Below are 27,815 nucleotides of genomic sequence, written 5' to 3' on the forward strand. Positions count from 1 at the left end.
TAAACATACATAAATGTTTAAATCAATTATGGAAACATATAACATTACATTTTTTTGTTAACATTTTTTATAATATATTAATATATTTTTTGAGATGCCAAATTGCCAATCTTACCATTTTTTGGTCTCTATCACTCCAACAGAAGGCGCTGTTGCTACTATTCAGCTTTATCTGTAGTTATTTTGGCAAGGTAAACTAAAATAATACTTTTTAAAAAAGACATGTTCACAAATAAAAAGTTGAACATCCGCTGTCCTGACTAATTTTTCCTAAACAATAAAGGGAAAAAATCCTGAGCAACCACATATTCCTTGAAACATTTGTCACGTATATCACAAATCAGTGGCCACATCAATAGGGACCTCAGAATTTCACAAAAGTCATGTCATGGTTTATATCTTTCCTTTTTAGTTTTATTGTAAAACTATTGGTCACACTTTATTTTAAGGTCTAATTCTCACTATAAAGAAACTGTTAACTTTGGTTTTTAACTCATAATTAAACTCATAATTTGCTGCTTATTAATAGTTAGTAAGGTTGTTGTTAAGTTTAGGTATTGAGTAGGATTGGGGATGTAGAATATGCTCATTCAGAATATGTGCTTTATAAGGACTAACAAACAGCCAATATGTTAATAATATGTATGCTAATAAGCAACTAGTTAACAGTGAGCATTGGTCAATATACTAAAGTGTTACCAAATTATTTCCTTTCTGGTCTTAATGTGAATTGTTTTGCCTTCAGTGGGTAAGAAAGGAGAAAAAGAGAGGGAGGGCTAGAGTGAATCCAACACTTTGGGGGGATGTCCAATGTGCTGCCTTAAATTAGCCGTGGGAGAGGTTGGACTAAGGGTGGAGCTTTGTTCTGTCACTATCTCCCTTGTTAAGTATTACCTGCAGTGCTTCAGTAGGTTAGCTGCTCTTGTGCTGTGTGTAAGGACAGAGAAGGGGAAACGTAGCAGTGAGATCAAAACCAAGCCTTGAGAAAACAAGGGAATCATCCTAAATCTTGCTTTGACACTGCAGTGAATCTATTTTTACAAGTTCATGCAGTGCAACTAGCTTTAAAAATATGGCTGGTTGTCTGCAAAGAGGAAGGCTAAGTGCAGCAGGAGCAACTATAAAGTGCCTGTTCATATTGATTTCAATAGGATGTTGTCTCTCTAAAGTGGATGCAGACCCTTTCGACGCGCCTTTCCGCCATAGGCACCAACCTGGACCTACTGCTGAGACAATATTGGTAGCCAACAATGGGATTAGAGTTCCCTTTGGACGCTCTGTTTATCTGGACCCTATCAATGACCTTGTGACTGAAGTGCATGCAGGAGACCGCTGTCACATTACAGTCCTGGACAATGACCCACTGGCCCAGAGACCTGGAATGCTTACACCCAAGAAGTTCCCCTGCGTCTTTGGAACAGAAGAGGTAAAATATACTCACTTTGGTTCCCGGAGTCCAAGCAAAGACCACATAAAACTGCAGCTGAGGTATGACTCCCACACAGACACAGTGGTGGTTCCTTTCATTCTTGAAGTAGAAGTGGTCTTTCAGCAACTGGAGGTTGTCACCCGCAACATGCCACTGGTTGTGGACAAGCTAAATGGGCTAAGCAACCCAATTGACAAGAAAACGTTGGAGTTTGCTTTTGAAGATGGTGTCACTACATGTAAGGTGACAACGCTGGTTGGTGCAGGCAAACTTCCCAGGTATGGTAGTCTTACTGATAACTCCGTTAATGGTCAGATGTTTAATTGCGATGATTTTGTCAAGAAGGGAATTCAATATCAACACACTGCAACTACTAACTCTCCGAACAGAGACTATATTCCAATGTTAGTGGAAGTACAAGATAATGATGGCAATACTATTCAACAGGAACATTTCCAGATAATGGTTAGAATCAAAGAGGGCACTGAAAATACACCACCAAAGCCTAGCTTTATTTCTATGATGATGATGGAGATTGACCAATTTGTGATGACAGCCATTACTTCAGATATGCTGGCTGGAGAGGATATTGAAACAGATTCTGATGATTTAATCTTTAACATAACATCTCCCCTGGGCTATCAGCAGGGCTATATTATAAGCACAGATGATCAAAACCAGCCGATCACATCTTTCCATCAGAGAGATGTAAAAGACCTGAAAATTGCTTACAAGCCTCCCTCTGAGGATTCAGATGTAGAAAGAATTTTCCAGATTGAATTCGAAATTGTTGACACTGATGGTGCTGTTTCTGATACTTTTGCATTCATGATTGTTGTGAAGCCAATGAATACTTTAGCTCCAGTGGTAACCAAAAACACAGGACAGCTGCTTTTTGAGGGCCAATCAAGAGCACTGTCCAGCTTACACAATCTAGAGATAAGTGACGAGGATAATCTTGATGATGTGAAGATTACAGTTGTTGATGGCTTAAAACATGGAGAGCTGACAGTGTTAGGGTCTAAGAGAAAATTTTTCACACCAGCTGATCTAGACGTTGGCATTGTTGTGTACCAGCATGATGGAAGTGACACCTACAGTGACAATATCATATTCAGAATGACTGATGGCAGTAACGAAGTAGAGTTTTTATTCCCCATCACAATTGCCCCCACTGATGATGAACCCCCCGTTATAAATGCAAACACTGGTATTGTGCTTTTCAAGAATGAAGTAATGCAAATCTCCCCCTTTATCCTGAGTGCCACAGACATTGACTCAGAGGATTCAACAATTAAATTCATACTAGAAGCACCATACTCAGACATAGGTGAGCTACTACTCAAGCAGGTGGAGCCTCCTCCAGATCCATCTGCATGGAAATTTAGTGCAACAGATGAGATGTTTGAACAGGTGGTGACAGAATGGTCTCAGCAGGATATTTTGGATGGGAAGCTGTTCTATCGTCACAAAGGACCTCATAGTACCACAACTGTGTTTGACCAGTTTGTCTTTAGAGTCCAGGATGACAATGACCCACCAAATCAATCAGGAGAGCACACATTCACCATTAAAATACATCCAGTGGATGATATTCCTCCAGAACTTTACCCTGGCACCACATTACACATGGAAGTCAAGGAATACGAGCTGACATTTTTCAAGAAAAAATATTTACGATACACAGATCTGGACTGCGATGACAGGGATCTTAAGTACACCATCATCAAACCTCCTACTGACACAGATGAAAACAACCCTGTTCCTCTTGGTGCCATTGTGCTGACTGATAGCCCTGACATCACAATCAGTGAGTTTACGCAAGCTCAGGTCAACCACCACAAAGTGGCATACAAACCCCCGGACCAAGAGCTTGGTATTACTCCCAAAGTGGTCCAGTTTACATTCAGCGTGGAGGACACTGCTAGTAATTCAGTTGATGGATTGTTTACAATCTTTTTACAGCCTGTTGACAACAAACCCCCTGTAATTACTAACACTGGTTTCACTGTTCTGGAGCGAAATACTTATATAATAACCAAAAATGAACTGGATGCCTCTGACCAGGACACTGAGGATGAAAACATTAAATTTACAGTGACCCAGATTCCCAGGTTTGGGCAGCTGCAGTATTTAGGAATCGACATGTCTAATGGTCAATCATTTGTGTTGGAGGACATTGAAAACAGCCAATTGGCCTACATTCACAGTGGTGAAGAATCTCTTTATGATGTCATTAAGCTGGACATTAGTGATGGCTTCCATGAAGTCCCCATTGTTGTAAAGATCAGCATCAAGCCGGTGGACGATGAAACTCCAAAGATTATGTTACCAGCTGGTTTGTTAGGTGCGTCCATTGATGTACTTGAAAATGGCGCAACAGAAATCACCAGTAATGTCATCCAGGGTCGTGATGAAGACACAGATGACCTCATGCTGACTTTCATAGTTGAGGAGCCTCCTAGGCTAGGAGAAATAATGGTGAATGGAGCTCAAGCCGAGCGCTTCACTCAGCAAGACATAATCAATGGTGTGGTCATCTATGTTCACACTAGTGGTGAAATTGGTCCCATCAAAGAGCATGATTCCTTCAATCTTACCATATCTGATATGTCAGATGAATGGGTTGTTGGTGGCAACAAAGTCCAAGGAGTCCGTGTTCATGTCACCATTCTCCCTGTAGACAGCATTCCACCTATAGTTAATGTTGGCAGCCAGTTTGTAGTAGTTGAGGGTGAGAAAAATGTTATTACATTAGAGCACATTCAAGCTGAGGACATTGACACTGATAATGATGATATATTGTGTACCATTATCGTTCAGTCCACTTCTGGCTATGTGGAGAACATCTCCCCAGCTCCTGGTTCTGAAAAATCCAGAGCAGGCACTGCCATCACCGCATTCACCATTAGAGATGTTGGTCTAGGTCACATCTACTATGTCCAAAGCATTCACAAGGGTGTGGAGCCAGTGGAGGACAGATTCACTTTTCGCTGTTCCGATGGTATTAACTTTTCAGAAAGGCACTTTTTCCCCATTGTCATCATCCCAGCGAATGACGAAAAGCCAGAGATTTTCATTCGTGAGTTTGTTGTCATGGAGGGGATGAGCTTGGTTATTGACACTCCTATTTTGAATGCTGCTGATGCAGACATCCCAAATGATGAATTATTTTTTGAAATACTTAAAAACCCAAAACATGGAAACATAGTTCAGCAGTTGAGCACTGGAACACTTCCAGTGGTGAAATTTACCTTAGAGCAGATCAAGGAGGCTTCCAATATTGTTTATGAACATGATGACTCTGAAACCAAGGAAGACAGTTTTGAAATTCGACTCACTGATGGGAAGCACACTGTTGAGGAGAAAGTCATTATAATGGTCATTCCTGTTGATGATGAAACCCCGAGAATGGCCATCAATGATGGCCTGGAAGTAGAAATTGGAGAAACCAAAGTAATAAGTAATAGTGTCCTGAAGGCCACAGATCTGGATTCTGAAGACAAAGAGCTTACTTACATTGTCCGCTACGGCCCTGGCCAAGGTTATCTTCAGAGAATAACCAAACATGGACTTGTCATTGGTAATATTAGTATTGGAATGAATTTCACTCAAGATGAACTTGACAAACAGTTGATTCAGTATGTTCACACAGGCCAGGAGGGTGTTCGTGACCTGCTTAAGTTTGATATAACCGATGGAATCAATCCCCTCATTGATCGTTACTTCTACATTAATATTGGAAGCATGGATATGGTCTTTCCTGATGTTATCAACAAGGGTGTTACACTCAAAGAGGGAGGTAGGGTCACCTTGACCACAGACCTTCTCAGCACAACTGACATCAACAGCCCAGATGAATATCTAAGTTTCAGCATCACCCGTGCTCCTAGCAGGGGCCATCTTGAAAGTACCGATCTGCCAGGGGTGCCCATCTCCACCTTCACTCAGCTGCAACTAGCTGGCAACAAGATCTACTATATCCATACATCTGATGATGAAGTGAAGATGGACAGCTTTGAGTTTGAGGTGACAGATGGCTACAACCCTGTCTTCCGCACCTTCCGTGTATCCATTACAGATGTGGACAACAAGAAACCAGTTTTGACGATCAACAAGTTGGTGTTGGGGGAGGGAGAAACCAAGCTGATCACACCATTTGAATTGACAGTGGAGGACCGTGACACACCAGACAACCTGCTGAGATTTATAGTGACTCAAGTGCCAGTTCATGGTCAGCTTCTGTTCAATGGAACACAAGTCATTTCATCATTTACCAAGCAGGACCTTAATGAAAACCTTATAACTTACAGGCATGATAGCACAGAGACAAATGAAGACAGCTTTTCTTTCACAGTTACTGATGGGACTCACACTGAATTTTATGTTTTCCCTGATACTGTATATGAAACTCGTAAACCTCAGGTGATGACCATTCATATCACCACAGTGGACAATGGAGTGCCTCAAATCGTTGTAAACAAAGCAGCACCCACTCTGAGGGCTCTTCATACTGGGCACCTTGGATTTTTGATTACCAGCAAAGCTCTAAAGGCTGAGGACAGAGACAGCCCAAACAAAGTGCTTAAGTATGTTGTAACGGAGACCCCTCTTCATGGCTTTATCATGAATTATGCTTTGGGCAATGATAGCATCAAGTCCTTTTCACAGGGTAAGTTATTCTAATTTACCCTTTTGTTTCTGAAATATATTATGCAAAACCTTTCACTGTTATTTAAGATTTAATAATCTCAAACTTCTCATACTCCATCCTTTCTCCTTATTAGCTGATATTGATGACATGAAGATTTGCTATGTGCTTCTTGATGGATCCAATGCCACAAGTGACATATTCTACTTCACAGTGGAAGACAATGGTAAGAAAGTCTCTTCCTTGCCCCTCTTATTAACTGGAAGTGTCATGTGTCACTAAAGCTGCTGTAGGAATTTCAAAGCTTTCAGTTGTTCATTTAAATACATTTTGCTGAAGGGGACTTTTCTAGGTTGGTTTATAATTAGCAGAGTATTTCTTTGTCAGAGTCAGTAATAACCAATGTTTAATGCTTCAGTGCTTCTTCATTTTATGTGTTCAAAATGCCAACACTTTCTGAGTTTAGCTGTCAGGCTTGGAAATCAGACTGTATTTCACCTCGTCATGACAACAAGAAACACTCATTCAGACATTAAAAAAGGAAACAATGATTATTCAAAGAATCTTTTTCAACTTGGATGAGCCTGGACAAGTTGGTAGAGCTTTGGTGTGAGTAAATAATAGCATTTGTCTAATGTGGAGTGAGGATCTTAACTGAATGTCAAAGCATTTCCTAATAACCTTAAGCAACCCTAGTGAAAAATAAATATACTTAATTGTATTTAAAATGTATTTAATGATAAGTACACTAAAATAGATTGGCATGTCTCTACTAGCTGAAAATACTGATCTAAATGTAGTTATTAAACTTAGCGCACTACAAATTAATTTGTAAAATACTATTAAAAAAATTATTCTATAATAAATTCTATATTTTACATACAGATAAAAACTAACTGGACAGAATCTTTGAAAGAGGACGGTACTTAATAACCCCAATAACATGTCCATGCTCACTCAGCCCAACAACTAGTGTCGATAATAGATGAATGAATCAACTCATCTTATGATCCTTTAGCTGTATGAAGGCCATATAAGGTACCGTATGTCTATGGGGATTGTTTTTATTGTATGTTGTCATATCATTTAAGTAAACAAGGCCCATGTATGAGTTCTCATCACATTCTGTGTATTGATATTTGTTTGTTCCTTCATCCCTTAAAAGTGTCTTAAGTATTTTAATAATGTGATTTTAACATTGGCCTAAATATAGGCTACGGTATGGTCAGTGAAGGGAGCTTGATAAGTCAGTCTCTCCTAACTTTATACTTTCAATATTGGGAATCCCTGTTGCACATTTGTAATTCGAGCTGTCATTGATGAACAAACCCAAAAACTGTTTACTTATAGTATTAAAACTGGTAAAGCCACTGCATGTGTGTGGCAGTGACCTGGGTTCAAATCCAGTCCACCGTGTTTCCTTCAGACATTGTTCAAATGTCTGTGTCCAATGTTCCACTGATGTTCTCTGGATAATTGAGCTGACTTGTGCACTGGGCATGTTAGTAAAAGGCAATTCCTTAAGCTGTGCATTTATTTATAAAAGTAAATTTATTGCATTAGAAGCACACAATCATTTTGCCATTAGCACATTTCAAGTTTACTTGTTAAATGTTATTGCAATTAATTTGAAAGTCACTAGTATGACCTCAGTTTGTTATTGGTATAATACTAATGCATGTTCAAAACTCTTACAGTGTAATTTAATTGCAATTGTAATGTCACCAAAATACATTTTGGACCCTATTTTAACGATCTAAATGCAAAGTGTAAAGCGGACAGTGCAGGTGAACTCAGGGCGTGTCCAAATCCACTTTTGCTATTTTACAGATGGAAAAATGGTTTGCACGCCCGGGCGCATGGTCTAAACGGGTTGTCCCTATTCTCTTAATGAGCAATGGGCGTAACGTGCAATAAACCAATCAGAGTATCATCTTCCTTTCCCTTTAAGAGCCAGTTGAGCTCGTGCCAGCATAACGGATTTGCTATTTACGCGGCGGAATTTGGCAAACACAAAGACAGAATGCATCTCCGAGATGAAACAGAGCTGCTTGTGTGTGAGAAAATAGATATATAATAGATATAAATAGCCTAATTCTGAAATATGTGATGACTATCCATTAGGACATGTAGGCATTTATATATAAATATATATATGGTCTATGGAGCAGTCTATTCTCAGCTCCTTAATAGCAATGTGCCAGCAATGCACCTGAACACACCTCTTTTTAGACCAGCACACCCATGGGCGCAAAAATGAGCGCAAATGCATTTGCTAATTAAACGGCGTGGCACTGGACGGGAAAATGCGAATGGCGCTGGACTGAAACTAGCAAACACACTTACACTGCGCCTTGCATTGCATTGTGCCGGGTGTATGATAAGGCCCTTGAAGTTTATGCTGAATGAATTCTGCATTTCAAAAATTAAATAAAAGAGTTTATTTTAATTGTACTTAAGTATACTTGGAATAGTTCCACTTTAGCACAAACAAGTACATTTCATACAACTTTAGTTGAACTTCAGCATTGCTTCTCTACAACTAAAATGAATTTAGTACAAAATAAGTTGTTCCAATTTAGCAGGCTTTAAGTATACCATTTTATAGTGTGCCATAAATATATAGTTTTACTAAAGTACGTACAAATAAATCATACTTAAGTATACAATTTTATTTTCACTAAGAAAGGCTGTATTTATTAATTATTTCCAGGACTTAATTTTTACTTATATCCTATGTTAATTCATATGATCAGCACAAACTTGGTTGTGCATCTTTATGAAAATCCTTAATTGTAAACTTAAAAAGGAGCAGACATTTGCTTCTTAGTAGTTTAACTAATGGCACAGGAACTGGAGCATGCACTAGGGCTGACACTGCATCTCTTTGGCAACATTTCAGATAGTGGCAGTAACTGCTATAAGAGCCAAGAAAGATACACATTTTCAGAGAGCTAGCCAAGATAATAGAAACAATACCATTTAGACATGGACCCTAAAGAATCTAGTACTTACAAACAGTATTCATTTTTGAGTACATTTTGCAACCCTCAGATTGACACTATGATGTCTAAACTTCATATAGATTTAAAGTAACTAATGGATAGGAATGGAACAGGTTTACATCCTTGCTGTGGGGCATTACATACAGTATACATTTCTCAAAGTAACTCTCACCCACTGTTAAAACTGAGTTTACAATCTTTATTTGTGGGGTTCCAGAGTATCTAAAGCTATAAATAAATAACAGTAATTTTAAAATTGACCTACTGTCCCCTATCTAATTATTTGTCATGGTTTACGTCAGAGAAACCATCAAAAACATGTTTGCACACCAAACTGAGTTATTCACAGACACAATAGCTTGCATGCTACAAGGATACACTAATACGCATCTATGTATAGATCAGAGTTTCTAAGGCCAGAAGGAGTGAAGATGAGGTGTTAAAAGGGAATTGGTGTTGTGGATACAAGCAAAATGCTAGCCATAATACGAGAGTTGCCCATCCACCATTTTAAGTAAAGCTTATGTATCTATATGATTTTTAAACAATCCCTATTATCTACTTGCTGTTTAACTGTAATAAGATCAGAATGAATTTCAAACAGTCTACAGGTTTCAACTGAATGGATATACTTTTAATTCACCAGGCTTTGTATAATTAGTTACTGGCAAGTTGCCAACCATATAACTCATGTATTAGCCTATGAACAAAGTTAATAGTTTAACTTCTATCTGCTGTCAGTGTTCACATAAAACATACTTCAATAAAGTACAAGCTTAGGTTTCATAACAGAAATAACGTTGTTCGTATTAGGGACATAAAGCAATGTTATATGATCACTTGTTAGATGGTGGAATGCATTTCCCCTGAGAATTGTGGCACCAGCTACACTGACCCGAGTGTAGAAGTCATTGCAGAAAGGGATTTGTGTGTCAAGGAGCAAAGATCTGCTAACAGATCTCCTTTCAAAGATCTCTCTCTGCCTGGCCGAAACTCAAAGCCATTACAAGATATGCTGAAAACCCTGGGGCTCCCCCTTGCCTAGTTCATCTTTAGAGCTGTAGAAGATGGAGAAGATCAGTCTGCTAGCTTGGGTTTGGATTTTCTTCCAGCAATTACTCAGGATAATCAAACATGAGTATTGGTGGAAAGCCAGGGAGAAAGGCTCAGTTGCAAAACCTAGTGAGGCATCATAGGTGCTCTGCTGGCCAAATTCTAAAGAGGCATAACATGTACAGTATCAGGTCTACAATGTCTCTCTCGAGTTTTGTGGTTTCTTTTTCATAGACGTCTGCATCTAATCTGTGTGTCGGACCTGTAAACACCAAAAGGATTTACTGCTCTTTGGTGCCAGTTTCTGCCACAGCTGCACTGAACACCTCTCCATTACTCTATTTCCTCCTTGCAACTCTCATATTTGCTAGAGGATATGATGTATGTAACTGGGGTTATTCTTATCTCTCACAGATGGCAGAGTTTTTTCTGTGATCTGAGCCTTGAGATCACCATATGGTGCCTTTCCTTTCTAAGAGTATTTTCTCTTGATCTCTCTTCCTCTGCCTGCCATAGACAACTTAGGCGACTGGTGTCAAAAGGGATGTGGCTGGTCTACCATGCCATAATTCATCACCCTGCAGTTTGGCGATCAGGTGCCTGACTTACACAGATGTCACGTGGACAAGTACAGTACCTGCCAGTGTCCAGTTGTCAAATATTCCCTCTGTGGAATGCCTGGAATTACACGAGGCGCCTAACATAGACTTCCAAGCTTGGTGCTTGTGAGACGCCATTATTAGATGCAGAGGAAATGGCCAAAGCTTCTCAGGTCAGAAAGATGTGACCCATATTCGTATCAGATGGAAAACAGATGGGTCTAATCTGAAGCATGGTACATTTCATGTACATTTCATTTCATTTCATGCATACATTTTCATGTTTGGGATACTTAACATGGCCCTGGTTCGTGTAAGTATAAAAGGATATGGATGTGCTAGGCCAGTTTAGTCTTGCAATATGCCTCTGGCAGTGAATGTAGATATCCTCCCATCATTCTCTCCCATGCCCGAGGCTCTATACATCTATTGACCTGTGGCACTGAGAACTATAAGAACTATCCACTGCAACTTTATACTTACCATTAAATGTAACACAATCTTTCTACAAGCAAAACCCATTTTGATCCATCATCTGGTGGGCCTAATTCCTAAAAAAAAGTAACTATATAAAAATGTTATGTAATAGAAATAAAACAAATTACTTCAGTGGGGAATTATTACTGCCAACTTGAAACAAAGATTGGTAAAAGGATAGTTCCCCCAAAAATGAAAAGTATGTCATTAATTACTCTCCCTCATGTTGTTCCAAACCCATAAGACCTTTGTTCATCTTTGAAAGACAAATTAAGATATTTTTGATAAAATCACAGAGCTTTCTGACCCTGCATAGACAGCAACCCAACTGACACATTCAAGGCCCAGATAGATAGTAAGGACATTGTTTAAATAGTCCATGTGACACCAGTGGTTCAACCTTAATACTCTCGTGAATGCATGGCTGAGATGGACATGGAAGAGAAGAATTGTTGAAAAAAGTCATTATTTTTGTTTTCTTAGTGCACAAAATTATACTTGTGAGTCGTTAAGTCAAGGTTAATTTTATTTTAAGGTCCAATTCTGGCTATTAACAAACAATGAACTATGATTTTGCCTCATTCAACTCATAATTGCCTGCTTATTAATAGTTAATATGAATGTTGTTAAATTTAGATATTGGGTAGAATTAGGGATGTAGAATATGGTCATGCAGAATATGTGCTTTTAAATTACTAATAAACAGAAAGTATGCTAGTAATATGCATGCTAATAAGCATATAATAATGGGAATTGGTCCCTATACTAAAGTGTTACCATCAGATATGTATTTATTTTATTAATTTATTTTTCTGAAGCCATGAGTGTTAGCTTTAATTATTCTGGATTCAGGTCTTCTTAACTTTTTTTTCTTTTTCTTTTTTTTCTGGAATATCAAAGGCTGTTGGTGACTTGAATAAGTGTGACTGTGACCATTACTTGGCCCTGCATTCTTTCTATGTATTATTGCAGTCATAAATACCTCAAGAGCATTAAATGAGTTAGCACCACTCAGTAATGCTTTACTGCCTCTCCAGCTTACATCAGAAACCCTTAATTTAAATACTTTGTAACACCAAAAAACTGCTATTGTACTGCTCCAATTCTCATGACATATACTGAACTAAAAACAACACTCATGAGAAAACATTCTGCCTTTAAGGAAGACACTTTTGTGTTGTTTGTTCATTGTAGACACAAATCCCCCTAGAGTGTAGAAAGAAGCAGAAAGAACCACAGGAGTGGGTTTGGGCCACCCAGACAGTGCCTGCTGTCTGCCTCAGTTGTTGCTCCCATGCTCAGATAAAAGCTGACAAAGGGGGTGAACAAGGGAGGGAATAAATGCAGGGAGTGAGGATACAGCTGTCACTTCCCACTCTTGGAATCTGAAAACCACTAGAAAATTGTGTGAGAAAGAGAAAATGTGCACAGTCAGAAAACTCAGGTGGGCTCCACAGTCCCTGTTAAAACATCAGTTGCCTTCCAAACATAGCAATAAAACTATTTAGGAAAATGCCCCAGGTGACTTTCAACTCTGATGGCTGAATTCAATCTGGAAATAACAGTGCATTAGTGATAGTGGATCAGAACATCAGTTGCAAATGCATCTGTTTAGACTGCATGGTTATAAATCTCTGATCTGAAACCCAGTAAACAACACAGGAAGTGACTAATACAAGCCCCTTTCACATTGCGATTCCGGCAAATACCTGGGTAATGTGTCCCGGCAATTGTTCCCGGATCGCTAGATTTTGCACTTTCTTCAAAACACCTGGTAAAAGAGTCGCATGATCTGACTTTTGTTCACACAGCGCTCGTTCCGGGACTGAACCCGGCAATGTTACTAGGTCTAACATCAGTATGGTTTTAGCACAATAACAAATAACATATATTTTAAAGCTGCAGTAGGTAACTTTTGACGCTCTAGCGGTTAAAAAAAACAGAACTGCTTGCATTGTTGCATTGTAGCCGGAACTACTTCTCCCTGTTTATGTCTATGAAGAATCACAAAGGTACTGGGTTACTTCGCCGCGGTACTCCCGAAGCAATCTAAAATAGTCCGAATATAAACACTTATTATAGGTGTACCCTAGTGATTCAGGACAAGCCAAAAACACGGTTTGGAAAATGGATTCATGGTGTACTCGCTTATTATATACATTTTTCTACATTTTGAACACAAACAAAGTTACGGACCGCAGCTCTGATTGGTTGTTTCTTACCGGGAGCGATGTATTTCTGCAAATGGCAATAGGACCACTGGGAGGAGCCAGAGGAGCTTGATTTTTTTCACAGATTATCTGTCTCATATTCTATTGTCAGGACATAATGACAGGTTTAATAAATATGTAAAAAATATATTTTTACAAAAGTTACCTACTGCAGCTTTAATTTCTTTTATTTAATAAACAATGAATACAATTTTGATCATTTATTAAACAATTTAAGGTAGCTTTATAATATCACACACTCACAAACTGGACTTTAAAAATGTCTTTGTTTTGGCAAAACCCCCAAAATGAAAACCCCTTAAGTACTATTACATTCAAAATTAATACTCACTCTTTATGAGTATTGTGCTTGTGATTGTCTCATTATTTTATCTTACAGTACCTATTAACTTTATTAGATATTTTTTTATATAGAATAATTGTGACAAAATTATGGCTATGCATGGAAATTATAGAATAGAGGGACATTGTCTCCATTGCAAGTGAAACTATTTTCCATAATCTTGTAGACAAAGTGCCCTTATCCAGGGCCAGAGAAATGTCATAAGGCCTCCGCGTCTCACAGGTGACTGCTGTTTTCTTAACTGAAAGAGAGCCTTCAGTCTGCATGTTGTCCGTTTGATAATCCTCTGATACAGCCTCACTAAGCTCAATATCAGTTCATACTCAAACTGGGCATTATGCCTGGGAAATTTGTCTCCTGAAGAAAGAGACACTTGGCTGAGCTACTATACGGTTCCCCTTCCATTAAGCCTTTGAAAACGGGCTTCAGTTTCTTCTCATTGTGCCTTTGCGGGATGTTTAATAATCAGCTTGTTTTTAATACTTGTTAATGTGTTCAGCAATGCAGTTAGATCTTAGTTGGTGCATCTGTAATGTGCCACTATATTCACACTCCTGTGAAAGCTTAACAAGAGATAAAACATCTCATTTAAATGAGGCTCCCCCACATCTTCTATGTCAATCAGCTTCGACTCTTCAGAAATCTAGGGCAGAGATAAAAATGATAAATGAGTTCTATATTTTTAGGCAGAGCTGTCTGACACCTGAGCTTGGTCAAGGCCAATGCTGTCATGCCAATCTGAGCCATTTCCTAAACTGAGAAGAGGATGGTAAAGAAGAAAGCCAATGTACGACATAATGATGCAGTTTTATTGATTACTAAAAATTAATCTTGTGATTTGAACTACAATATTGCTTCTGCATATGCTCACATCAAAAGAGCAGCTATGTAATAACTACAAAATGGCAAGCAGTTTTTTTTTTTTCACAAACTGCTGGAAATAAAGAGTTCACATTTAAAACTGCTATTTTTATTCAGTTATGCACCAACCATCCAACATTTTTGACATCTACAGTGATGTATCGGGGACTACGAAATTACTTACTAAATACAACATCTTAACAAACTGAGCCAAGAAATAGTGTCTAAGAATGTAACATACCGTTTGTCTTTAAAGATAATCAGAGTCATGGGGGTAGCATGGATTATGTCAAAATGGGATGGAGAATACTTTCAAAGTCATTACAGCTCCTTATCCTACTTCAGTCACTCAAGACTCAAGATCCTCACTGCTTAAATCATTTAGTCCATGGAGAGAGTCTAATCCGATTACACTTTAAACTGATTACTCAAAGTGATAATTAGCCACTGAGGTGTGTATGATTTGATGGAAAAGAGCTGGAATCATTCTAAAATGTATAAAATATTTCCATATCTCGATCTATTAAAAATAAAATAAAAGTTAAATACCAGGACACAATCTATTTTGTTAATCTTGGATCTGGAGGTGGCACATAAGTGCAGCACATACAGTATGCAAGTCTTGGAGACAAAAGACCAGACTGTCTTTTTTATGATTCCTGCAGCCATTTTCATCTCTTTCAACCTTCCATCTTTTGTGTTAATTTGCACCAACCACAATTTTCCACAACTGCCTTCTTTACACTGTCATGGTATGGACTTTCGGCATTAACCTGACACCTCATTGGACTCATTCTTCTTGAACCTCATTCAGCTACCAACAAAAGTAGTAAAAAAACGAAGGCAGTGTGAACATACTGAGTATTGATTTTACAGTAGTAATGAGGGAAAGACAAAAATGGGTGGAGAATGTCAAAAGAAAATTAAACAACCACGGGACATGTACAAGCAGTACACAGGATCAGGTTTTGGCCCCTCTTTCTTTTTACATATCTGAACTTGAAAGAGATGAATCATTAGCAAACTGCATGGGGAAGTTGTGGCCTAGTGGTTAGAGGGTTTGACTTTTAGCCCCAGGGTTGTGGGTTTGAATCTCTGGCAGGCAATACCACGACTTCAGTGCGCAAGGCACTGAACCCCCAACTGCTCCCAGGGCACCGCAGCATAAATGGCTGCCCACTGCTCCCGGTGTCTGTTCATGGTGTGTGTCTTCACTGCTGTGTGTGTGCACTTTGGATGGGTTAAATGCAGAGCATGAATTCTGAGTATGGGTCACCATCCTTGGCTGTATGTCACATCACATGTTCTCAAGGGCTCAAACATACACTTTGTCTTTTTTGAAAAGGGGGCAACAAACTGAAACCACAACCATTCCGTCTAAACTGGGCCTGGATATCTCTAGAAAGGGAATACTACATTGTGGATGAGGACGCAAAGTTTCTGGAGGTCACCCTCAAACGCCGGGGATACTTGGGAGAGACATCATTTGTCAGTAAGTATTTATCAAAGTGATGGTGTTACCCAACAAGTCAAAATCTTTATCACCAGTTTTCTGTTACAAAATATTTGTTTAGGCCTATATGTTAAAATGACATATGACAACAAAACTGAACCTCCCTCATTGTCATGTCCGTATATATTTAGAGATAGTAAACAATGTTTATTTGCAGCTGTTACAAGTTGGTCTCTGTGTGTTCGGTATTTTCACACCCCTTTTAACTATGACTTGCAATGTCTTAAATTGTACCACAGTTTTTTTATTGTTCCTTGAAGTATATAGTTATAAAGTAGTCAGCAGATATCATGAACTGTTCACTCATTATGTTTGTAGTTTAAGGTCTAAATAGTGTTTTCAATTTAAAGGCATTGCCACCAAAGATGGTACAGCAAAACAGGACAAAGACTTCCGTGGCAAAGCCCAGAAACAGGTCCAGTTTAATCCCGGCCAGACTTCAGCCACCTGGAGGGTGAAGATATTCACAGACCAAGAGTTTGAAACTTCAGAGATGTTCGAAATCCAGCTTTCAGAGCCAGTGATGGCTGTTCTTGAATACCCTGATACAGCTACTGTGGAGATTGTAGATCCTGGTGATGGTAATTATGCCATGTTTAATGATTTCCTACTTCGTCTACGTACTATTAAACCCTGCTTCCAGAGTGTGTGCACCACAATGGAATATTCACTTTTAAGCACTGGAATTTCTCTCTTTCCAGAGTCCACAGTGTTCTTCCCTCAAGCAGAATATCGTATAGAAGAGGATATAGGAGAACTATTAGTCCCAGTAAGAAGATCAGGAGACGTCAGCCAAGAACTAATGGTTATTTGTTACACACAACAAGGTAAGATCTAAAAAATGATCACACTGTACTTCTGGTGTATATTCTGCAGTACTTGTAAGTTTGTTCATCTAATAAAAGAAATCCTTCTATACAGGCAGTGCAACCGGAACTACCCCCAGCACAGTACTCTCCTATTCAGACTTCATCACAAGACCCGAGGACCACACCAGCATCCTGCGTTTTGATAAGGATGAGCGGGAGAAGTCGTGTCGCATCATAATCATTGATGACTCCCTCTTTGAGGAAGAGGAGAGCTTCAACGTGTCCCTCAGTATGCCTATGGGTGGCCAAGTGGGAGCCAAGTTCCCCAGTGCCAAAGTGGTAATCTTGGCTGATAGTGATGATGGTGAGTGGGCTAGAACTACATAAATAATGTTATTCAATTACATTTTTATTTTTATTTTTTCCAGTTTTTAAGTCTTCAGTGTCACATGATCATTTCTAGTTCATGCTCAATTATTTCTTATCACAGTTGAAAAAAAAAATCAGGAATCTTTGATAAATAGACATTTTAAAAGAACAGCATTTATTTGAAATATATATTTTTTGTAACAATATACACACTAGTCTAGAGTATTTGGAACTGAGCCTATATATATATATATATATATATATATATATATATATATATATATATATATATATATATATATATATATATATATATATATATATATATATATATATATATAATAGTGCAAGCCAGACTAACTATGCATTTTATTTTTCTTAACCACAAAGTACTTTCATGATTGATATTGGAGTTTAAAAACAACTTACTCATCCTCAAAGACACAACACATTCTCCTCCATGTTCTGTGGTTATCTTACCTGTTTCTTTATAGTTGCTCTTTTATTACACATGCTTTGAAACCATTGTTAGTCACAGAACAATCCATCTTTACTTTTTGGTCATACTACTGTTGTCCTTGGCAGCATGGTAACACGATAACCCAAAACAAGTTGAAGAAGCACAAATGAGGCCCCTATGACCCTAGTAACGACCCATAAACCTCAGCGAGGAACCTGAAAGAGCTTTGTGAACACCCCATCCATGTAGGATTTAGGATTTATATGCATTACTCAAAGGAACCACAGTCCAAACAAGTCATCTTTGAATTTAGTACGTTCAAAGATTAATTCAGGAATTCACCATTTAAAGCACAGCCTTTTTATCTTTTCATTTTCAATAAATCCTCAGTGTTTTCTTCACTCATAAAAACAATCTAATAGTTGCAATCAGCACCATCAATAACAGTCCCCTCCTCCACAATTTGGGAAATTACCCCAACATATATTTATGCGTAAATAATGTATGTACATGCCTAGACTAAAGAAATGAAGATTAATGTGTATATTGTAGTAGTCCAGCGTCTTGGTGGGTCTGGAAGGCCCCGGTATTTGTAGGGGGGATGGGGACTTGGATAGACTTGTGGTCTGGATGCCAGCCAGGGTTGGAATCTTTTTGTTTTGTCTCTGACTTGTTGTCTATGGAGGTGTCACTACTCTCTTTTTCTTTGTACGACCCCTCAAACTTACGGCCTCTTCCCCCACCCTGGAAAGCCCTCTCCCCTCTACATTCATTTATCCTGAGCTGATGCAGATATCGCTCTGGGAAACTCTCAGACCTCCCAAACACACACACACACACTCACCCAAGTGCATCTTGACAGGAGAAGACTCAGACAGGACGTAGGAAATAATGGTAGGTTTCCTGTGCTGTCATGGGGGTGATGGCAGATCCAGATCTTTGTCTGAAGCACTAATGGGTCAAAACATCTCTGTGAAAGATGAAACACAACTTAACAATTCTGGGAACAATGGCTTTAAATGTCATTTTAGTTGCTGGAAAGAGCACCTCCTCTTGGCTTCTGTTTTGCTGAAGGTACTACAGGGTCAAAAGTCTGGGACTACATTGAAAATCTCAGATTCTAATATATATATGTATGTATGTGTATATATATATATATATATATATATATATATATATATATATATATATATATATATAATTATATAAACGAGGAAAATATCAAGAGTTAAAATTTTTCAAAATAAAATCAGTGGAGATTGACAGATATTTCCTCTCGGTACAGAGCCATCTTTCTATTTTGGAGAGACTGAATACATGGTGGATGAGAGTGATGGTTATGTGGAGGTGAAAGTGTGGAGAACTGGAACTGACCTTTCAAAGACAGCCACCGTCACAGTCCGTTCCAGAAAGAGTGACCCTGTTTCAGCAGAAGGTAAAGAGTGTCAGTCAAAAACAACAGTTGCTGATATATGATTTTTACCTAATAAAATTGCAAAAAAAAACATGCATATGATGTTTCTCCCCCACCCTTTTCTCTTCCTCCCAGCGGGTCTAGATTATGTGGGAATCAGCCGTAACTTGGACTTTGCTCCAGGTGTGACCATGCAAACGTTTCGTGTGACTATTCTTGATGATCTTGGCCAGCCAGAGCTGGAGGGACCAGAGACGTTTGAGTTGGTGCTGCGTATGCCCATGAACGCAGTTCTTGGAGAACCTAGCAAAACCGTCATCACCATCAATGACACTCTCACTGACTGTGAGTAAAGGAAAACAAATGAACCAATAAATACAACCATTTTTTGTTTGTTTGTTGTAGAAGATATCAAACTGCAGATAAAATGTGCATTAGTTCCAATGAATAATTCTAAATACAGTCATCTTAGTTGAGTGATACTGGTTAATGAATCAATGCTGGGATCTTCTGCAGTGCCCAAAGTCCAGTTTAGAGAGGCAGAGTATAAGGTAGATGAGGCTGATGGAGAGGTGAAGGCAATGGTGTACCGCAGTGGTGACATCAATCAGAGGTCCACAGTCCGCTGTTACACACGCCAGGGATCTGCCCAGGTCATGATGGACTATGATGAACGACCCAATACTGACGCATCTATCATTGTGTTCCTACCAGGTCTGTTACTTTTTTTCAACCCGTTCCTCATCCTTTCATCCAGCTATAATTTTATGATTCGCTCATCTTTTGTATATGCATGTTTACAGGAGAGATTGAGAAGCCATGTGTAGTAACTTTAGTAGATGACACGATTCATGAAGAGGATGAGGAGTTCCGCTTGGTTTTGGGCACACCTAAGAGCAAATCACTATATGGAGCTGCTGTAGGAGAACAAAAAGAAGCTCTGGTCACCATCACTGATCATAAAGATAGTAAGTATTGACAAATATCTGCTTAAAGGTCTTGATGAGCTTCTCTCACAGCAAACAAAACTCATTTTCCACTGCAGAATCCATCATCAGGTTTGCTGAGATCAAATACAGTGTAAGAGAGCCACAACTTCCTGGAGAGATTGCTGTAGTGAAGATTCCTGTCCTGCGTCGGGGCGACACCTCCAAGGTCTCTGTGGTGAGAATTCACACCAAGGATGGCTCTGCAACGTCAGGAGAGGACTACAATCCCCTTTCTCAAGGTCAGCAGAAGACCCATGAAGGCTACTAAATACAAATCCCATAAGATGCCGTACTATTATCAGAAATTATTTCACCATGCTCAACAAAACATGCAACATCCAGGAGTGTTATCTATTTCCTTTCTGTATATATATATCTGTTTGCATGTCCTCACAGATGTGGAGTTTAAAGAGGGTGAGACAGAGCATGTGGTGGAGATCCAGGTTCTCTACGATGGACAAAGAGAGATTCGTGAGGCTTTCACAGTTCACATGAAGCCTGACGAGTATATGGTGGCTGAGACACAGGTCAGAGACCATCATCTCTAAAAATACCCCCAGAGACGCCACATCGCATACTCGCAAAGACACACGCTAATGTGACTCTCTTGCTAAAATAGCCATGTGGCAGCTGCCTCTGTCAGCAGGAGCCAATCGCTGTCTCCAGTCTCTTTCAGAGGATTCTGTATGATGTAAATGGGCCTCAATAGACACAGTGACCTATAAGCAGAGTTATCCACTGAACATGTACAAAACCCTTTACAGTCAAGGCCTTAGAGCCATTATGGGGGGCTTATTGCTATCTTATTGACAGTGAGAGTCTCCTGCACATAAACGTCACAAGTCTCTGACTGGACATTTCAAATGTGTTTGGAGCTTTACAACTTATACCACTACTGTATATTGAACGTTTTAAGATTTTAAGAAGTTAAAAAATATTACAAAGTAGCATTCTTGACAAAAAATTCAAGAAGTTTTCAAATATATTTTTAAGAACATAGTACTTTTTTCTTTAGAACATGACAGGCTTTGTGGTGTTATTTCACTGTGCCGAATATTTGCTGATCAACTCATTGAAAAATACTTTAAATGCCATTTTGTTGTATTGCTTACATTTTTTTAAAGAGCCTGTCTCAAGCTGGTGGGGTCTTTCATTTACACTCTCTGTTTACTGTTTAATGTCCCTTCAGAGCATGCATGCACATCTAGTAATTGTAATAGCCAGTGATCTAATGCTGACATATTTTAAACAACCCAATAAATTAATAAAAGTTGTTTTAAAGAATACAAATTATTCTCAACTTTTGTTAATTTTATTCTTAAAATATTTTGTGAAACAAATATGTCAAGTGCTTACTTGGGGAAAAAAAGGTTCACAGATTGTCTGTTTATTGCTGCTTATGCTATTGTAGGATTGACCACACTCTGTTTTCCCTAATATGAGATCGGTAGCCTAAATAGTTGTTTTTTTCCTCTCTTCATTTTTGTAGATGAATAAGGCTATTGTGTACATTGAAGAGATGAATAGCGTTGCTGATGTCACATTCCCAGCAGTTCCTCAGGTGGTGTCCTTGCTGCTGTATGATGATACAGTTAGGTCCAAGGACAATCCCCACCCTCCAACCGGCTATCCTCTTGTGTGCGTTACGGTGAGTGACACCATAGATGTCAGTTAATTCCAATTAATCCATTTTTTTTATTAATTAATAAAAAAAATTACACACACACACACACACACACACACACACACACACATATATATATATATATGAATGTATAGTTGTGACATCTTGCAAATGGAGAAGGTGAGGTGACCTGTTTTCTTGTGTCCATGTTCTGTCAGTCCTGCAACCCCAAATACTTTGACTTTGACAAGACCGGCTCCATTTGCTCGGTGGAGAACATCAATGACACAATGACTCAGTACCGCTGGATGGTTAGTGCCCCTAGTGGACCGGATGGAGTCACCAGCCCCATGCGAGAAGTGGACACCAACACCTTCTTCACAAACACCAAGTCCATCACATTGGACTCCATCTACTTCCAGGCTGGCTCCCGTGTACAATGTGCTGCCCGAGCCTTCAACGCCAATGGAGATGCTGGGCTGGAGCTCAGTTCCCCTATCGTGGTCATCAGCCGAGAGGAGGGTGAGGCTCTTGCTTCTCATTTCTTACTAATTCAACAAAGCACAGGGTTTCGTTTGTTTTTTGGGGGATTCTAGGAAAATGAATGTGATTAGAAGTTAATGAAGTTGTCTGCCATCCTTAGGCCTGTGTCAGCCTCGTATACCTGGCACAGTTGGTGCTGAACCGTTCTCTGCTAAAATCCGTTACACCGGCCCAGATGACCCTGACTACCCCAATTTGATCAAACTCACTGTTACTATGCCTCACATGGATGGTAAGTGACCACCTCTATCACAAACAATGCACTACTAAGTAAGCAAATGTCAGCTGAAATGTCCAAAAAGTCCAGGATATTAATCTCCACACTTTTTGCTTAGGCATGCTGCCCGTTATCTCCACACGTCCCCTTTCCAACTTTGAGCTAACCCTTAGTCCAGATGGCACACGAGTAGGTAACCACCGCTGCTCTAACCTCTTGGATTTCAACGAGATCCAAACGGCACACGGTTTCATCACCGACGCCACAAAGAACCCAGAAATTATTGGCGAGACTTTACCGTACCAGTACAGCGTGGCCATCCGTAGCACCAATTCCCTCCGATTCTACCGCAATCTTAACCTGGAGGCATGTCTGTGGGAGTTCAGTAGCTACTACGACATGTCAGAGCTGCTGAATGACTGTGGAGGATCCATTGGCACAGATGGACAGGTAAGGATTTCGAGAATCTGTGTCATTCAGTGCTATGTTTAATTCATATTTGAAGCCAATGGCAAAGGCAAAGCTGAATTTTCAGCATTATTACTCCAGTCTTCACAGTCACAATGATCCTTCAGAAATCATTCTGATATACTGATTTGCTGCTTTTGTGTCCAAACGGTCTCCTTTTTTTCAGTATTTTTTGATGACCAAAAAGTCCAAGAGACGAGCATTTATTTGAAATGGAAATCTTTTCACATTTCGTTTACATGTAAATTTTTTTCAATGTGTCTTTCTCTGTTCCTGTGTCTGTAGGTGTTGAATCTTGTTCAGTCCTATGTAACCCTGCGGGTGCCTCTGTTTGTGTCTTATGTCTTCCACTCACCCGTTGCGGTTGGCGGCTGGCAACATTTTGACCTACGGTCTGAGCTGCGGCTCACCTTTGTGTATGACACTGCCATCTTATGGCAGGACGGTATTGGAAGCCCACCAGAGGCTGAACTGCAAGGTAGTACTTTTACTTCAAGAGATGGAGCATAAACTCAGAGTAATTGAAATGATGAAATTAAATAGACATGAATATAGATTAATGCAGGTTTTAAAACATCAGCATATATCAAAATTCTTCTCCACCTAAAACTTCAATGAAAATCACTATAACCTGTCTGATGTTGTTATTTGTGTATAGGTGCCATGTATCCCACCAGCATGAGAATAAATGATGAAGGCCGTCTTGTTGTCAATTTCAAGACTGAGGCTCGATTCAGGGGACAGTTTGTGATGTCTCATCCAGGTAACCCCAAAACACTGACACAGGTGCAGATGAACACAGACACACACTCATATCAGCAGACAAGCTCTCACTGTGCTGTACAAAATATAAAATACAGTGCAAGTACAGTACAGTAGCTACAGTACTATGTGCCCCCTACTGACAGTAAAAGTCCTGTCACTAACCTCCTGACAGAAACCTTCACTGCCCTCTACTGGAATTGACATTATATATATATATATATATATATATATATATATATATATTATTATTTTTTTTTTTTTTATCATTCTCACTTAAGGGGTCACAATAATGCGCTATGTTAGCAATATAGTTATGCTAATAATAAATTGTATGGCCTGATTTAAACATTTTTTTAATTAGCCTTTGCTAACGCAGTGAATGGACACCATGTAACGTTAGGTCTTTGGAAATTATACAATATCTCTCCGTCTTGAGTCTGAGCTCAGCTCATTTCGCTTGTGTATGTAAACATGATTCGTTTTGGACCGGGTTTGTTTTGGCGCACTTTTGTCTCCATTTATTCCTCATGTGGCGCCTTGTTGGAAATAGCGTTACTCTTTCTAAAAATTACCTCACTTCGATGCATTCACGTTTGTGTCCTCACGTCTTTCAAACTACAGATGGTAAATTCATCCTCAACAGTCAGTGCAAACGGGCGTAACTTCCGTATTCATTTCCCTTGGATATCTCTCTTCTCAGCTTCACGCGGTGATAACTTTATCGATGCGTGGCCTCTGATTGGTTGGTCGATCAGTACACTGGCTGGCATAACTGAGAATCTTTTTGTTATTTTATTTATTTTTATTGATAAAATAAACTGCACAATTTCTAAACAATAGTAATAATAATACATTGTATCATTTTCTAAATGTGTTAAAATATTATCAAATATTATTTGAGTTAAATAGGCTATTATTAAACTAGGCTAAGTCATGTTCTTAAGTCATGTTTAATTGGAATTTTAAATGTCTGGTGTTTGTATTGGCTTTCAGGAACCACTTTGTCCTCCATGGTAATGTCAGCGGACCACTCTGGACTCACGTTCACTCTCTCCCTGATCAGAACTGAGCCCACTTACAATCAGCCCATGCAACAGTGGAGCTTCGTTTCTGACTTTGCTGTAAGTTCAAGTCCAGTTTTCTACCTTTTGTTTCTTTTAGGTACTGTCAGTCATGGCATACATACAGTAAATGCAGGTTATAGATTGTATAAATATTAAAAAGGTAAACTGATCACGTGTGTGTGTAGGTGAGGGACTATTCCGGCACCTATACTGTGAAGCTGATTCCATGCATTGCTTCACCTAACGGAGAGTTCAGCATACCCCCTGTGTGTCACCCAAGGGAGCCCCTCACCTTCGACATGGACATCCGCTTCCAGCAGGTTGGTTTGTCTTTTTTCAATCTGAAAATTTGGTATTGATCTTTGGTTCAACTATATACTTACTTAGAGTGTGTTCATCTAATCCTACAAGTCACAATGAATATTTAAGCATGATGCTTGTTATTTTGTGCTGTTTCTCAGGTGAGTGACCCTGTAGCAGCAGAGTTCAGTTTGAACACACAGATGTTCCTGCTGTCGAAGAAGGAGATGTGGCTGTCTGATGGCTCCATGGGCTTTGGAGAGGGCACGGACACTGCCTTCATGGAAGGTACCACAATCCAAAAGCAATATAATATAATTATTTAAATGTTAGTTTAGGTGAAAATTACTGAACCACTAATTAATTCAGTTCCTGCATTGAGCGTGAAACTTTGTTCCAATTGGTTCCGCTGTAGGTTCGAACATCTATGGTCGAGTGATGGTGGACCCGGTGCAGAACCTGGGTGACTCTTTCTCCTGCAGCATAGAGAAAGTGTTCCTTTGTACTGGTACAGACGGCTACGTGCCAAAGTACAACCCTACTAATAAAGAGTATGGATGCCTGGCTGACGCTCCATCCTTGCTGTACAGACTCAAGATCCTGGTATGTAATTACCTCATACCATCTTGCTTTACTGTACCTTTCGTACAAATGTTAATTATGAATGTAGACTATGTTACCACTATGTTAATCTTTTTTTGAGCAGAGAAATATTAAAATATCAGTGACATAAAAATGTCAAAGTTTTTATTAATGCAGTTTAAAATAATAAAAATCATGTGGTTTCATGTGATCTTTATAAAAAAAAAAAAAGTTAAAAATGTCTAAGAATGCTATGTGGTTTAAAAAAAGTTGTGACTTGTCATGAAGAGGTCAGAATATATTTCATATATATTTTGTATTTTAGCCACACACATTGATTTGGCAGACAAAAGTTTTTTTCAAATATCAATAAACAATGGTGAAGTTTTGTTACCACCCTCTCCTCCAGTTATTAAAATATCATTGTATTAAAAATGTTTTTAAGGATTTGTCATTTTAAGCCTTTGTTTTTGTTCTAAAGCTTTTAGAACAGTTTTTTCACTTAGACATTTTTTTATTTTATATCCCCCAAAAATATCAAAGTTGATTTTAATACAGAAATGCAATTTTTTTGAGTCATTGTACAGTATGTAACTTCATGTTAATTGAATATATTTATTGTGCTCACTGAATGCATGAACTTCCTGGTCTTTGAACTTTAGGACAAAGCTCAGCCAGAAACCCAAGCCACCGTCTTCGGAAATGTCAATTTCGATGCCAGCCTTGCTGTGGATACCCCTGGAGCCCTGCCTTTAGTCCAACAACCTGGATCAGATGGTTTCACCCTGTCATCATCTCCACTCTTCCAGGTCAGAGACTCACCATGTTTTATAACCATAAACCCAATTTGAAACAGAATCTTGAGCAGTCTTTATGTTTAATTCACTAGGTAACTGCTGGCCGTGAATGGTTCATCCACACTATCTACACACTCCGTTCTAAAGAGAACGCCAGCCGTGGTAAAAGAAGCCTTGGGTACCACCACGCTATATCCTCCATTTCTGACTCTGGCACCCAATCCCGAAGTCGACGTGCAGTACCTGACCCAGAAGCTTTCGAGATCGGTACTGAGAATAATCGAGGAACCAACATTCAGCACATCGCCCTGGATCGTTCAAACCGTCTTCGGGTGAGTCAGCCATGGGGTCGGGAAACCTACCTGGAGCCCCCTCTGGTGGAGGGGAGCCTGGGCAAAGGGCCTGGTTCAGATTCCTCTCTTCCCGCTGGCATGTCCACATTGCTGGGGGTGGCTGGGCTCATCCTGCTGGTATGCCTGGTTGTAGTTCTGGTGGTTCTCTTGATGCGACGCAAGAGGAAAGATAAAAAGTACCCAGCTTATTCCACTTCGTCCTGCACAGCGTACAACCGCGAGCCCATGCGACACAATGTGGACAGCTCTGAGGTTTAAACAGCCCTTGTTCCCCTGATCACAACTAACTCTCACCACGGTGCTCTTCTTTTCAAAGAAGCAGCTGAAGTTGAGACAGAAAGATTCTGAGATCTCACTCCTCAGTTCAACTGACACCATCCAATATGTGGCTCTTTTGGAGGTTTCCGCAGCTTCAGTGAAGACATCTCAACTCCAAGACTGTTCATATTACTTGGTCAAATTAAAGGAAGTTGCTTGTTGCCTTTATCTTAAGATTAAGTTTGAGCTTCATAGTACTAATGTAATTTTAGCGCGCTTCCATCAGTAGTTCTGTGAACCAGAATTGGCCACAGTGATCCTGCTCAGACAAACAGAGCGAATCTGTGCTTCAGCTTGTGTCAAACTGTAATTGAGTTATAGATATATTATTCGTTCATTCATTATAGATAAATCTGGTTGCAATTTATTTTACAGTACGTGTACTTACATGTACTTATAGTGTACTTACAGTGTATTTATCTAAGAAAGTTCTGGTAATACAAGGTAACTACATGGGTTAGGGTTAGGTTTAGGGTTAGTACCTAGTTATTACATAGTTACATAGTTAAGTACATAGTATGTACATGGGTAATAGGACTGTAAAATAAAGTGCTACCATAAATCTACTTCATTTTTCCCCA

General features: G+C 39.2%; 1 protein-coding gene across 1 annotated transcript; it reads left to right on the forward strand.

The window, feature by feature from the left end:
* The first annotated feature begins 1,072 nt into the window (after positions 1 to 1,072).
* On the forward strand, positions 1,073 to 27,714 carry frem3 (Fras1 related extracellular matrix 3). The gene is made up of 24 exons (XM_026204469.1): positions 1,073 to 6,101; positions 6,217 to 6,306; positions 15,995 to 16,141; positions 16,513 to 16,743; positions 16,864 to 16,989; positions 17,084 to 17,335; positions 19,086 to 19,235; positions 19,350 to 19,559; positions 19,731 to 19,928; positions 20,018 to 20,182; positions 20,260 to 20,442; positions 20,600 to 20,730; positions 21,693 to 21,851; positions 22,046 to 22,349; positions 22,471 to 22,602; positions 22,706 to 23,037; positions 23,341 to 23,533; positions 23,714 to 23,818; positions 24,814 to 24,941; positions 25,070 to 25,204; positions 25,346 to 25,472; positions 25,600 to 25,787; positions 26,429 to 26,575; positions 26,656 to 27,714. The coding sequence occupies exons 1-24, from the start codon at positions 1,073 to 1,075 to the stop codon at positions 27,172 to 27,174; spliced, it is 9,381 nt and encodes a 3,126-aa protein (XP_026060254.1). The 3' UTR covers positions 27,175 to 27,714.
* The last annotated feature ends 101 nt before the right edge of the window (positions 27,715 to 27,815 follow it).

Source organism: Carassius auratus, chromosome 26 (genome assembly GCF_003368295.1).
Source record: "Carassius auratus strain Wakin chromosome 26, ASM336829v1, whole genome shotgun sequence".
NCBI classification, from domain to species: domain Eukaryota; kingdom Metazoa; phylum Chordata; class Actinopteri; order Cypriniformes; family Cyprinidae; genus Carassius; species Carassius auratus.

Coding starts and splice junctions, on each gene's coding strand:
- frem3 (XM_026204469.1), top strand. CDS start 1,073: ATGGCTGGTTGTCTGCAAAGAGGAAGGCTAAGTGCAGCAGGAGCAACT. Junction 20,183..20,259: donor CATCACTGATCATAAAGATA/GTAAGTATTGAC, acceptor TTTCCACTGCAG/AATCCATCATCAGGTTTGCT. Junction 25,788..26,428: donor TGTACAGACTCAAGATCCTG/GTATGTAATTAC, acceptor TTTGAACTTTAG/GACAAAGCTCAGCCAGAAAC.